This window comes from Sylvia atricapilla, chromosome 3, assembly GCF_009819655.1.
Source record: "Sylvia atricapilla isolate bSylAtr1 chromosome 3, bSylAtr1.pri, whole genome shotgun sequence".
In the NCBI taxonomy this organism is placed as follows: domain Eukaryota; kingdom Metazoa; phylum Chordata; class Aves; order Passeriformes; family Sylviidae; genus Sylvia; species Sylvia atricapilla.
In genome coordinates this window covers 78,718,085-78,732,580 of record NC_089142.1, presented here as the reverse complement: position 1 = coordinate 78,732,580, position 14,496 = coordinate 78,718,085, and the positions used below count along the sequence as shown (strand labels likewise).

The window sequence follows — 14,496 nt, the reverse complement described above, 5'->3', positions numbered from 1 at the left end:
GAGGTGCCAGCTTTGGGCAGTCCCGGCAGCATGGCACTCGTAGGCCAGCTACCCAAGTATTTGCTCTGGGCTCTGCAAACATTCTGCTCCTAACTCTCTTCTGGGGCAGCTCCACATTTAGTGGTGTCTGAGGGCTGCTACCACATCCTCTGCAGGTGCTCTGCCAGCAAAGAACAGAGCCCAACCCCGCTTTCTTCGGCCATCTCATTCTCACCTCTCTTGCCGTCTTCTCTGGTCTCCTCTGCAGTAGGACATGGCTGGGTTGCCTTGGGCTGCCTTTCTGCTTTGGGCTCATTTTTCAGTGACTGGGGCCTGGGAAAAAAAAAAAAAAAAAAAAAAAAAAAAAAAAAAAAAAAAAAAAGTGTTGACCAGAAAGAAAATTTCCCAACGGCTTGGAAGCGTCAATATTTCTCATGAAAATGCATTTTAATTAAAAAAAAAAAAAGCCATCTGCAGTTTTCCATCCTTTTTTAAAGCAGAACATCCAAATCTATATCTCGTATCTCAACTGGAAACATATTCACATTCTGAAGAGTATTTATAACCATCTCTGGTTCATTCAAATTATCTAGATTTAAGCCGTTCTTAACATCAGTCTTGCTGTAGTGGCTGAACTCACTTTCTAGCACCCATAAAGTCCATTCCATCTTTGCTTTATCTCCAGAACTTCAGAGGGCATTCAGAGATCAGCGGAACATTAAAAACACAATCTGTGTCAATTATCCTTAACATGTCTCATTCTACAGAACATCCTATAGACACATATAAAAATGCATTCAGTTTGCATTTGCAAACTGTTAATCAGCCTAACACCTTACAGAATACCTTGTAAATGTAACACAGCAGCCAAAAGTCCTTCAGCTGGCAGCTTGTTTCATATGAAAAAGTACATAATTGCCAAGTGACAGGTACACATGAACCAAAATTTTCAGGAAAATTTTGAATGTTCTTGTGTAGTTTCATGCAGTCCTTTAATGTCCCCACCAGGATGATCTGGGGATTTCCAACACCTTCAGGCTTGTACACAAAACTGTGGAAATTTTTACCTCTCAAAAATCAGTCATTTACAGGGAAATTTGGACACGGCCATGTCTGTGCCTCTCGATCTCCCTGCCAGGTTCCTTCAGAGACTCAGAAGGCTCCATTCTTTTTTGTTTTCCCCCAAATACATCATCTACTCTTCAGCCCATAGAACAGGGGTGAGACATAGAGGAAAGCTGGCATCAGGGCTGTGTATTCTGGCTGTGGACAACTTCAGTGAGTCAGAGCTACAAAAGGGTAAGGACTCCCTGACTGCAGGGGTATTTTAACAGCTGCCAGCCAGCTGAGGATGATGGGAGTCCATCCTGCTTGCCTTGGTGGGAGCCCATCCTTCTCACCTCCTTCACAATGCATCTTCAGCACTTGAGAATTTTGCTCTTCTGGGCTTGGTTGAAGATGTTTTAGGACATGAAGCACAAGAAGAAAGAGGCTGTTTGGAAATGAGGCCATGTGGGAAGGAGAGGAATATCCAGATGTGTGGGGTGAGAGGCTAGAGAAGTTTAGAGTAGCTCCAATGGAACAACTTGGTATAGATGTTACAAGGGCAAATACTGGCATCACATAAGTCAGAAAGGCCTGCTTGCACCCTGTTTTGGAGAAAGCCTTTTCACTAAACTGCATCTCAAAATATGTGGTAATTTGGGACAGAAAGTCAGTCTGCCATGGTCTACATCTTCTGTTCTTATTGGTGAAATCTGTATGTAGAAAGAAATACATGGGTTAGGCAATAATTAGATTAGAAATAGAAGCTCATATGGTAATCTCCTAAAGCCAAAGTTCAAAATTCCTGAGCATGGAAGTAGATTATGCAATACTGAGGACTGCAGGCTAAGTTTGTTTTCAAAACAAAAGACCACAAATTACAAGTTCCTGCTCCCAGTCCATGTGGTTTCCCTTTTTGATCTTGGTCTCCCAGAAACAGAATCCTCTGACTCATCTCTATGCAAAACCAGCAAGTTTTAAAATATTCTGATAAGCAAGATTAGTAAAACAGTGTTAGCCTGGTTCTGAAACACATTTCTCAGCAATTTCTGGTTGTGCCTACACTGTCACAGTATCGAGGACTGGGCTCTGAAGGCCACTTTCTCTGCTACCATGTTTTCTAGCTCTTAATTTCCCCTCCAGGACACCCAGATACTGAAGAAAGCAGTTTTGGAAGCTTAGCTATTCCTCAGGTTGTCTACATGACCCATATGTTAGAGAGGCCACTCCTGCCAGATGCCAAGGGCTGCCAACACACATGCCATAAGGCTGCACAGCCTGGCCCTTGCTGTGTTACGTCTCTCTCCAGCACCTCCACCAACAGCATGCCTCCAGGAAACCAGCACTATCCATAATAGCCTCATTTATAATGCTGGCACTCATTCAAATCCATGGCTTACTTTCCTCCCAAAAGCAGCTCAGAGCCCCGAGATGTCTCCTTCAGTTGTTGAAAAATGGAAATGCTACTCACAGGTCCACGGTTTTCAAACTGTCCCCAGAGCAGGTGAGAGACATCAGCCTGAGTGCACCTGTTGGGTTGCAGGTGTGCTGCAGACCAGCACCAGCTGGGAGGGATACAACTGGAACTGTCTGTGGCAAAGCCAAAGCAGCAATGACCACTGGCTGGGGAGGGGCAGGGCATGGGGGAGGGTGGCCACACAGAACGTCCTGGGATGTCGTCCTTGCCCTCAGCAGCTGACCCTGCAAGGAAGCAAATGATTTGGATGTCCCAACAAAGCAGCAGGAGAAGATGACTGAGGTGCAGAAGGTGGTTTGGGGTTGTTTTCTGATTTGCCTTTGGTAGTAACCTCCCTTGTACCGCAAGTTAGTTTTTCCTAAACTAAAGGTATCAAAAAGATATTTAACCGAGAAGGCTTGGAGAAAACATTTCCAAACAGAAGTAATGCAGTTAGGAAGAAATAATTTTTTTCGAAAAGTACAAAATATATAAGGGAAAATGTTATGCAGTGCAAGAAGCATGAGACTATTATTTTTCAGAGACTGCAAAATTGAAACTAATTTCTTAACCTCAGTTTACTGGTTTCCACCACAGAAGTGGATTTCAGTTTAGATTTTCAAAATGCTTTCTACAGCATTCCCATGCTTCTTGATTTGCTGAAGACCTTTTGTGAAAGATGCTTTCTTGATCAAGTTATCATTACTAGACATAAATGAATTTCACCACTTCCTGCCTTACTTCAAACAAGTGCCATGTCCCAGGGTAGTTCCAGATTTTTATTTTATTTTATTTTATTTTTTTACAAATGTTTTCTGAATCCTTATCCAACCAGTCCATGACTTTGGCATGGGACATCACTAGTAATACAAACTGTAGGAGATACTGGATTGATAAAAGTTTCCTATGAGCTGTTGTATAAATTTACTAGCATGCCTAAGGATGAGTTTGGCTTTTGATCTAGACATACAATTCACTTTTGTAGTAACGGGGTAATGGGTTATGGGTAACTTTAAGCAGAGAGTAAACATCCTAAAGTTTCTCTAAATTTCTGCTTCTAAGTTTCTACCTAAAAAAAAAAGTTGTTTTGTTTGAACACGCTACAGAAATTCCAAAACCATCCCCAGGGTTATGTGCAGTTTTTTTCAGTGCCTTTAACAGAAATTCTTTGCTTTTAGACTAAATATGTACCTTCAGGGGAATTCTGACACACTACACTAATTCTTGGTTTGCAGGCAGCACAATAGCATGGTTACTCAGTGCTCTTTAATGTCCATCTAATCTGAGAAACCATGTATTGCACTTTAAAAAGTCACTTTGACTTGTTTAAACCATTTGTTGGAAATAGAAAATTGCACATTTTCAGGAAAAAAAAAGAAAGAAAGGAATGTGGCCACAAATTTCATGCTACAAAGCTAGCACAGCCCTCTGACACTGCTGAATTGCAAGTGTCAACTTTCCTCTGCCCTCTATTTATTGGGAAAATGGCAGTGCCAGAGACTGATGGCACCTGGCTGGGGTCTGAATGATGTTAAGCAGAAGTAGTAGTCAAATCAGAAAAGAAGTTTGACTGAGAGTGAGGGGGGCAGATACGTGAGCAGACAAAAGCCATGGTGGGGAAGAGAACAGAGGGAGGAAGTTTTCTGGCCAGGGATTCACAGGTTTAAGCTAACAGCAATTCCCAATGAGGCATGAAAGCTGTGCATCAAAATGAAAAATTGATGTGTAATACATTAGCAGAAACCAGGAAAGTACAGTGTAATGGCCTCCAACGAAATCATCATCCAGATAGTCCAAATTATGTTTTCTCTGTGGGTGGGTGACATATTCTAAATGTATCTCTTCCTTTGCTGGAAGGGGCAGGTCAGACCAACATAATTGATGGTTTTCTTGATGAGACAGATGAAAATGTATAATCATTGCAGTTTTATTTAAGCTCTGAGAAAGGTCTGGCAAGTCAAATCACACCATAGTCTTAAATAAATTACTTTCTTCTGAAAGAGCTGTGTGGAAAGTAGAGAAGTTATCGTCACTGTTACTTCAACCTTATGTTTTAATTTCAGGTCATTGCATGAACATAAAATGAGTAGTGCAAGGCTGCTTGCATGTTTCTATTTGTCTCTCAATTTCTGAGTGTATCATCTCTTCATTATACCTACCTGAATGACAGCTACTTTGGATTAAATTCCTCTTGCCAACTTGCATATAAACATTTGGTCAGTCACCTCGGAAAAATATTACTCCTGCACCCAAAGTGCAACTTAGAATTCAGACCTCTGAATCCACCCATACCTCACTTCAATGACTTGAGAGTGACTTGACAGGTACCCTGCAATAGGTACAGACTACCAGCAGCCCCCACAGCCCTCTTGTTCCTCTTGTCAGGAACCTCCCAGAGCAGAGCAGGCACCATTTAAAATTATATGTGGCAGTCACAACAGTCAAAGTCTTGTAATAAGAAGCAAGAAGTGAGAACCCTTGATCAGGGATAACTGTCCATGGCCTCAGAGGATTTGGACCCATGTTTTCTCCATCACTGAAGAAGTCCCCCTTCATCAGACTCCAGGGTACACAAAAGGTTGGGAGGGAGTGACTTGCCACTTGCCTGTGAGCAGAGGAGAGCCAAAGTGTCCTTGCCTCCTCTTCCCCATCCAAATGTGCAAACCTTCAGCAAGGAGTGGCTGCCCTGGAGGTGGGGTAGCACCACTGCCCAGGTGTGGGACTCATGGCCACAGAAAGCATCTGGCAAACAGGCTGTGGCCACCGTGTCTTAGGAGGTAAAGGAGTATGGTAATGCAAAGACTCTTCAAAGGAAAAGCACAAACTGTCTCCAGGCCCAGAGGCTCCTTTAATAGTGGTTCCCTTGTTTGCTTTACTAAACACACAGGTGCTGACTGTGTGACACTCGATACTGCTTACAACCCCTCCACCACAAGGGAAAGACCTGCAGCCAGGTTTCCTTGTCAGCTTACTGAGACACTGGGTAATTAAGCAGAGTGTACTACAGTGCTCTGAAGCTCAGCTCTGCTTCCAGGAGGCATTCTTGGGTTCTTTCATGTAAGAAAGAAAACAGGTGAGCATTCACTCACCTTTTTTATATAGCAGCAGGTGATGAAGTCTATGATAATTTTAAATTCCTGGATGCATATATTCTATTTCAGACCCCACAAAGAATAAAGTCTATCCTCCCATGCAGACAAGCTCACCTCACAAAATAGCACCTTAGATCTTACATTTTGTGACCTGGCCTGGTATACCTACAGGTTGGTCTAAGTCTCAAAAATGAACTATAGCTATCAATTCAACTTTTCTGTCTCAGCAAAACTCAGTACCTCCAGTTTTTAAAAAAAACAGCCACTTAGGTACTTTCTTTTATGTAGAGTTTCAGAGCAATGCAGTGCACTGAGGGTATGTAACTTCATCCTTCTGACAAGAAAGGAGGTGAAGCTAAATCACACGTGGCAAGTGCTAGTCATTTTACCTAGTGTGCTCCAAAATGAACAGTTCTTGCACTGCCAAGAAAGGTACAATACCATGGGTACAGAATATGAGCATGAAACAAAGAAATGGTTCAACAATAATAAAAATTAAAGTAATTTAAAAAAAAAGAAAGAAAACTAAAAAGAAATAGAAAATGTTTTCCTCTAGAAGATGGTGATCAACTCTTGTTTATCCAAACCAGTTTACTCACACCTACACCAAGCCCACTTGATTTTCCCATAAAGGGCACATATTTAACTCAACCCACAGTGCTTAGAGATCATGCTGTTGACTGCATGCTACTTGCTCAAAAAGCTTTCAAACAAAGTCCACTTCTGTTTTTCTTTATGGTGCCAGTGTTGCTGAGATATTAGAACCCCTTGAAAAGGGGAACAATGACACACATTATTGCGGTACAAAGACAGTATACAAATTAATTTCTGTGGCACAGGAGATTACAGGAAATAAATCGCTTACTCCTGCAGAGGCAAAGCACATGGCACAAGCAAAGAATTTCAGCTTGCACGTGGAATGGACAGCAGTGCCTGACACCAAAAAACAAGGACTTAAAATCTACACTTCCTCCAGAAAATGTTACAATTTGCCATACAGTGACAGTTTATGTGCATTTAAACCATCTGTTTGTCTGTAGTATGTAGGAGCTCTCTCAGATCTTTATAAAAGTCAAGTTGTTAATGAAAGGTCAGTATAAAAATCTTACTTAATACACAGAAAGAATAGTTTGCTAATTCTGTCACTTCAGTAACATTCAAGAGTTTTGACATGTCTGTGGTCAGGACAAAGTAATCAACATTCTTTCAAATAGGACTTTGATTTTAAAAGGTAAAATATCAGCAGCTCTGGGAAACACCAAAGGAGATACTACATTCATACTTAGCAGGAACTGAAGCACATGTTAATGAAATGCATATACTTAATAGCTTTTCTGGCATAAAGGTAACATCTGTTATGACAGTCTGAAAGATTCAGATGGGAAAATGTACTCTGATAAACAAAGATCGAGCATACAGTTTAGGACATTAAATAGTGAGTAGTCACTACTCCCCATTTCTGACTAGGACTGTAAATACTGCCTTAACAGAAATCTGATTAGGAGAAATCTCAGCAAAACTCATGCTCCAGACTAATACGAAGTAGAAACTTTTCTGTTTGTTTTAATGGCATCTATTCACTTGGTAAAGGAAAAAAGGAAATACAGCTTTGTATTTAATAGCAAAGTATCATTACTGAGCTACAGATAAAGCATCCCCAATTTTCTCAGTGGATCCGTGCAGACTAAAAGTCTGTTGTAAGCATGGATTGGAGCCCTGCTTTCCCTTCCCAGAGAAACACAAAACCCCACTGCTTTTTTCCAAGCTGTTGCTCCCTTTACCAGTCTGAGGGAGCAGATGCCATGGTAGTGCACAGTATAGGAGATCTCACACAGCTTAAATCAGGTGACACCCTAGGCCCCAAATACAATGAATGCACACAGACTTCCCACAACAGAAAGCCTGGAGCTTCTATGCCTGATACTTAATAGTCAGCAATGTAAATCCTCCTGTGCATTTCCCCATGTGACAGCCCAAGGTCTGAAGGCCAGGACCACCCCTTGGAGTACTGTCACCAGAGCTGTCACAGGATGTCTGTGCATTTCTCCTGATGTGCCAGTGCCTAATGTAGAAATTAGTATAGTGGCAAAAAACAAGTTTCTTTACTATTATAATTAATTTCCATGAGGATACTAGTATAAACTGCACCACCAAAGATACAGAATCCACAGTAAGATGCTTTTCTGTTTAGCTGTGACAACAAAACTGTTAAGTAAATCTCACAGCCTTGTCTAAATGCTTCCAGTATCTTTCTTATTGATAAACATCTGTTATTGCAGGCTAAGAGGTCTGCTGAACTCTGCTGAACCCCTGGCAGGTTTTAAGTCTTAAACCCTTTTAGATTTATTGGCTTCTTTCTGCAGTGAATTCATAATAATTTAGCCCACTTTCTGTTGCCTTGAAGAGCATTGCCCACCAGCTGACTAGGTAGAGAACGCAACTGCAGCCAAGCCTAGGGTACTGCCATCCAAGAGGACTAGGATGGCTCCTGGGGTGGCTGGCTATGCCCTGGGGACAGCAGGGCCTTCAGGAAGCAGTGAGAAGCCTTGTGAAGCCCTGCTGACACAGGTGGTTACACATTTATAAGACAGGAAAAGTTAGGCAGTATTGGACTCTCCACACAACAGCCCACCCATGAAGTCAGATTTTACATGGATGCTTTACCATCTCAGACTGCTTCCACTCTAATTAACTGGTGATGAAAACACCTCAGCACCAAGCGAAATACTGTCAGGAAAAATTCACACAGATCTCTTTGACTTTATATAAAAATGCCGATGCTGAATTTACTCACTGCAAATTTTGGGAATGCTCATATTAAGATGTCTTTTGCAAAGTCTAAGCCAGTGTCAGTACAATCTTTAATGGTGCATGGTAATTCTGCAAATGAATTGCAACTCTTATTCTGCCCCTTCTTTTTCTGCAATTGACCTAAAGTTAGAATTCATTGAAGGGGAGCAATTGTTTGATACCGCTGATGTGTTAATGGATTGAAATGTGAAAGGGAGGAGAAAAGCACGTGAGCTAAGTTTCTCTGGGCACTCCTTTATATCTTGGTGTTATTTCTTTTAACAGGTTCACAGTAGAAATAAACGGCAGTAAATGCTTAAAATGGATTTTTGTTCCAAAAGATGGGCAACTCTTCCTAACAGACACTAACCACGAGAACAGAATATCATCAGTTAACTGCTCTTACTGATACGGCTTGTACAGCCTGGGGTCACCCCCACTGCACTGCCCATCATTTCCTAGAAAGACAAAGTGTTGAGCCACTTTCCATACTCCCCAGATTCAATTCAGTGGCTCCTGAGAAACCTCTGCTGCTTTCAGCTTTAGAAGCCTAGCAGGAAAACTTTTTCAGGGAGATCACCAAGGAAATACAGTGTGCTATTAGGAAGTGGCACAGTTAGTATGTCCTCATGTTTGAAATTTTCCAGCTGTAGCACAGAAGCAAAAATCAGAGGTAGATCTGCTCCATGTAAAAAGTTATAAATTATATAGAACCAGAACTGGCTGAACTCAGTTTAGATTAGCATACTACTGTAGTCATCCTCACTCATGGCACGTGGCTCACTTGAAAAAGAAGGGCAATTAAAGTAAAAATATAGAAACATTTTATATGGAGACATAATGTAGATTGTTGTTGTTGTTGTTGTTTTCTCTTTCTCTCCTGTATCTGCCTTGTTCTCTGAATTTCTTTCTGGGGTTACCAAAGCCCTGCTTCTGAATATATTAATTGCTATGTGAAATTGCATGAAATCTGCCATTTTTCTAGCATATGATCATATACAGCTTTAACATTGTTATTTAACATTCATATTTTCTTACTGGATAGCTAGCTCTTTTTTCCTTTTTTCTTAGTACAAATCTAAGCATGTAATAAGTTTCTCTGAAGATCAAGTTTATTTTGATCCTTGAGATTATCCCTGTACATCTGTACAACAAACAAACACATTCTGCCTTTCAGACTTTTTACTCTGTCAAACATTATGTAGTACTTTAATGACAACAATTAACTATGAGTGCCAAACACAACATTCCCTCAACAATCGAGAAACAATAGCAAAAGCAGCAGGTGATGCTCAGGAGGGGCTGAGAGGGGTTATGTCTGGATTCTTGTAGCCTGGCCAAGAGCTTCAGGGATGGCAGGGGTCATGAATCACATATGCAGACCCAGAAAAAAGTGTTTTCCAGACGTTTTGACAGAATCCTCTTAATCTCAGGTGTTCACATACATGTATACACATGACAGAAAAGGAAAGAAACCAATGATGCAGCTCACAAAAGATGGAACAATTGCAAAATATTTTATGTAACATCTTTCAGGAGCAAGTGGATTTGTTTATGTTCCCCATATTTATGTGAGATTACCTGGTATGCTTTGATGTACAGAAAATATGATTCTGTGAATATTTCTTAGAAGAGCAGTGAACAGATTTGGGTATATGTCAGAGCATGTCCATGCCCATCATGCCCTCTCCTGACACTGGCTTCTGAAATAAGTAGGTGAATGAAATCTTGGTTTCCTGGAGCAAAAGACAAATTTTGGAGAGAAGTAAAAAATTAGTCCATGGGAATGTGATAGCCCAAACACCACCTCCTCTTGGGATATCAGTTATTCTTAAAAATAATAAGAGGATGCAGCGTGTGAGGACTGTGAAAGGTTAAAGAAGACTGCATAGTCCCTCTTCCCCCACCACTCCAGTGTCAACTGCAATACCTCCAAATGCAACCTGATGTACTCTTCCTTTCCTTTTCAGTGCTCCTTAGCAATACATCCAGATTTTACTTTACTCACCATGAAGGCCACAGTCATTGCAACCTTCTTTGGTAAGTACAGTTGACATGCTGCAATTAGTAGCTTATGGGTTTGTGCTCTCCCATCCGGGTTGCCCAGTGGCTACTGACTAATTCTCTTCCATTTGGACTGCATGGCTGATGTAGCTCTCATTGGCAGGTATAAGCCTTGGCACAGCTTTTCAGAAATGGGCTACACAAAGTGCTTGACTTTGGCATATAAAAAAATATTAATTACTTGCAGAGATCTCAAAGTATATGACCAGTTCCATGCAGTCCATATCAGGTGGGCCTGAAAAATGTCAGTAATGTTAAGATTCCCTCTAGAAAAACATCAGCTGTTTCAATTCTCCCTGTTCTTATTCTTTCTGTGAACAAGATGTGTCTTATAAATGTGTCTTATTTTCTTTCCCCTGGCAGCCAGACAGGATTTCACTTTTTGGGAACATGTAGAAACTCCAGAACTTGCAATTCATCTTACATGAACACTCTGACTGTGACATTCCCAGGCAATATTCCCTCTAGCTGTTATCCTCAAGTCTGTCAGATCAATTGCTCTTAGTTCAAATTCGCAGCAATCTATGTAGTTCTTCTACATAAATTACCAGATTACTTTCCCCACATTAGACCACGCTGTAACATTCCAAGTAGTTGAGATATCACACTTTATTTTCCACTTACATTTTCCTTTGTTTTTTTTTTTGGTTTTTTTTTTTTTTTATCTAACTACAATTTTGCCATGGTTACACCAGTGAAAAAAGGCCCAAATACTGCATTTATGCATTGTCACTTCAGACACTGACACTGCTTGTACTTTTGAGCAAATTCTAGGTGTGATTAAGTCTACAAACTCTTTGCAATCAGTCTAGGGAGAGAAGAACATAAAAGAAAGAAATCACTTCTGTTGTATATTCTAGTAAGATTAGCTTAACAAATGATAATCAGCTGACACATCATAGAGTTTCAATTCCCTTTGAAAGCTCAGAGAAGCGAAAGGTGAATAGGAAAGTCAAGCTATTGTAATGAAGTTATCCATTACCCATAATACGGTGCCTGTAAAATAAGCAGAGAATAAGGAGATTTTTGTATGTCATCACTTAGCAAGTAAACACAACATGGTAAGCTACACACATATATTGGGATGCATTTTTTAATGCAACCACATATGTCCCTTTTACTATTACACTTTTCAAATCATAATCCTGATTACTGAAGAAAATAAGTGCCCTTGCATTGCCATCCTAGAACCTCACATGGTCTGTAATGCTGCCCAGTATCCCATACCAGCTGCCACCAGTGAGTGAAATGTCACAACACAAAATTTCAGGATAATCTTCCCAAAGGGTTATTAAGAAGAATCTTTTTCACCCAGACTTTCCAGTTGCTTTATGCACTGAGCACATTATTCATTAACATCTCTATCACACCAATTACAAAGAGTTCCCACTGCTTGTGGAAATACTTGTGTGGTTTTCTGGACCACATAGACTCTATGGCATCTTTAGATAGTGGGTTCCACAGATGAACACGTGAACTGAACTGACCTTTAATCGCCTTCAAAGAACTTCCCCACAGCAGATGCCATCTTGACTGCAAAGTTAACCATCGAGCAGAAACCTAGATGCGGCTGAGAATATTCCTATCTCAGATTTTCAACCTGTTGATTCAAATGTGAGAAATCTCATGAAGAGGAGCATGTGGTTACTGATGTTGATAGTCCACATTTTTTTCCTGATACTGTGTTTATCTGTTCTAGGTGTGTTTCTTACATGTACATACACAGCCAAGGAAGCCACAAAGAAGACAAAAAAGGCTAAGCTATGTGAGTGGTCTCAGTAGAATTTTTGGCTGTTTTACAGTAGACATGTCCAATGCATAAGAAAGGTGCAAAGTGAGATTATATTCTGGTAACTCTTCATAATTATCTGGAGTCAATGGCATTATGTGTTAGCTAAAAGATTCTTTTATTGAAAACAAATCACTAAGGAAAGTGTGTGTCACTTAACATTTATAAAGGGAAAATTCCGTAATTCACTACTAAAATATATCTTCATTGGTCATTAGGTACCACACAAGGATCAAAGCAAGGAGTAAGGTTTCCACAGAAAGAGCGAGAGAGAGCCGTAAATACTTGAAATGGGCTAGCTGTAACACAAAGCATATGTTGCTGATTAGTGTGAGAAAAGTGGTGCATCTCTGTGCACTAGGATGTTTAACTTTCAGCTATTCTGCTGCAGGAGCATTTCTGTCCACAGATTATTTTGCTCATGTAGCTGACAAACAAGCCTGCTGCGAGGTTGTAAACACACACTTAAATCCCTTATTCAAAGTAAATTGTACCCAGCAAAATGTTTTAAAAATTCAGGGCAAGATAATGGGCTGTGACTTCAGCCTGACATTATAGATGGCACAGAGCGACATGAGCACAGCGGGAGGCTTGGGGAGCATCCCCACCCCCTCCTTCCCACGTGTTAACCACAGGCTGGGTGATTACACTTCTTTCTCTCTCCAGCGAAGTGTCATAACAGATATTTCCTTCAGAGAAGCAAACGCTGAAGGTCAGAAATATCCACAGGCTTCCTTATTCCATCCTTAGTTGCAGCCACATCCTTTGGTATGGGGGTTATTACGTGTTCTGTTGTAGATGCAGAAGACACGGATGCCTTGTATCCCAAAACCATTGTTATGAAGGTTTAGGAGGAGGGCATCCCTGTCACTCAGTTACTCACTGTTTCTTGACAAGATCACTCAGCCATGAAAGCATTCAGTCTGACTTTACCAAGATTTTGCACTCACAGATGTACCCCAGATTGATTGTGATGTCAAAGCGGGGAAGATAATCAATCCAGAATTCATTGCAAAATGCCCTCCTGGATGTCAAGACGTAAAATACCGTGTTTATGGCACAGACATTTATGCTTCTTTTTCCAGTGTCTGCAGTGCTGCAATTCACAGGTGAGTGAGTCAAAATGAGTGAGGCAGACAAAAACTCATTTTTGTGCAGGGAGCTTCTGACTCTTTGAATTCTTTACAGTTCCCACTTCCCACTTGTAGGTTTGATTGCAGGCTGCTGTAGAAAACCTGAGAGAAAATCCACGTGTGATGGAATGGATGCATTTTTACAAAGTGCTGTCAATTGTATATTCCTATAGAAATTAGTTATGTTTGGAGAAGTGTCCTGAGATTTCCAGATCTCTCATTCATGCATAACAAATTACTATTGTATTATTATCATTCTAGTGGAAGATAGAGATGGAGCTGCTACTACTAATAAATCTTCAGAAAAAATAGTCATATCACCAGTGATGAATACATATAACTCTCATACTTCTGGGATTGGTTTAGCTCTCTGGGTTTGAATTTAACTGTCCTTGACACCAAAGACTGAGTAATGTGCTTTCCTGCCACATAAAAGGACACTGCACAAGGAAATGAGTAACATAAATTTTGTAGCAAAAGTTTTTCAGAGTTTTATTAGCCATGCAAAAATGTGCATAAAATTCTAATGGAGAATAACTGCACAATCAAAACACACTGCAGTTGGAGGCGGGATGCAGAGGCAGGATGTACCCAGCTAAAAATGCAGCAAGAAGTTATCAAGCCTGATTGACAACTCAACTTAGTTTGGAGTTATTCGAGCTACTGCTGTGCTTCGGGTTCTGTGAAATAGCTGGGATCTGGTAAAGTGGGAGAGTTAAGGCTCTGGGACCTCTCCCCTTGCCTCTGCATTGCTCAGGGCTTAGGCTGAGGTGCCTGTGCCACCTCCTGGCTGCAGCTCTGCCCGCTCAGCCCTCGCTGGGGAGATGACTGCCAGCTGACGGCTTTCCAGTGGTAAATTCCTCCCTCGGGTAGTAGTGCTCAATGGAAATTGTCTCAGCATGCAGATCAGCCCCAAAGGGAAGTCAAAAAATACTGGTAGCTACTGCAATCTCCCTGCAGCCTGGCTGGATGCATTGTTACATAGAGGGTTTCAGTTTTTCTCATTTGCCAGCTGGTTTTGGCTTTGTTAGCTTGCTCGTTGCAGTTCCACAGGCAGTGAATTTCTTCTCCATGCTTTCATTTTAACAGCAGCTTCTCACAATTACCAGAGCAAAATGCACCTCCAACATACTCTGCGACCCTGTTTGC

At 41.0% G+C, this 14,496-nt stretch overlaps 1 protein-coding gene across 1 annotated transcript in view; it reads left to right on the top strand.

Annotated features, from left to right (window-relative positions):
- The first annotated feature begins 10,081 nt into the window (after positions 1-10,081).
- Positions 10,082-14,496, top strand: part of VIT (vitrin) — a 37,842-nt gene continuing 33,427 nt past the window's right edge. Inside the window, exons 1-3 of the mRNA XM_066315932.1 lie at positions 10,082-10,401; positions 12,125-12,190; positions 13,152-13,323. Coding sequence (XP_066172029.1) covers positions 10,308-10,401; positions 12,125-12,190; positions 13,152-13,323 — 332 coding nt within the window. The 5' untranslated portion in view covers positions 10,082-10,307. The remainder of the gene's footprint in view (positions 10,402-12,124; positions 12,191-13,151; positions 13,324-14,496) is intronic.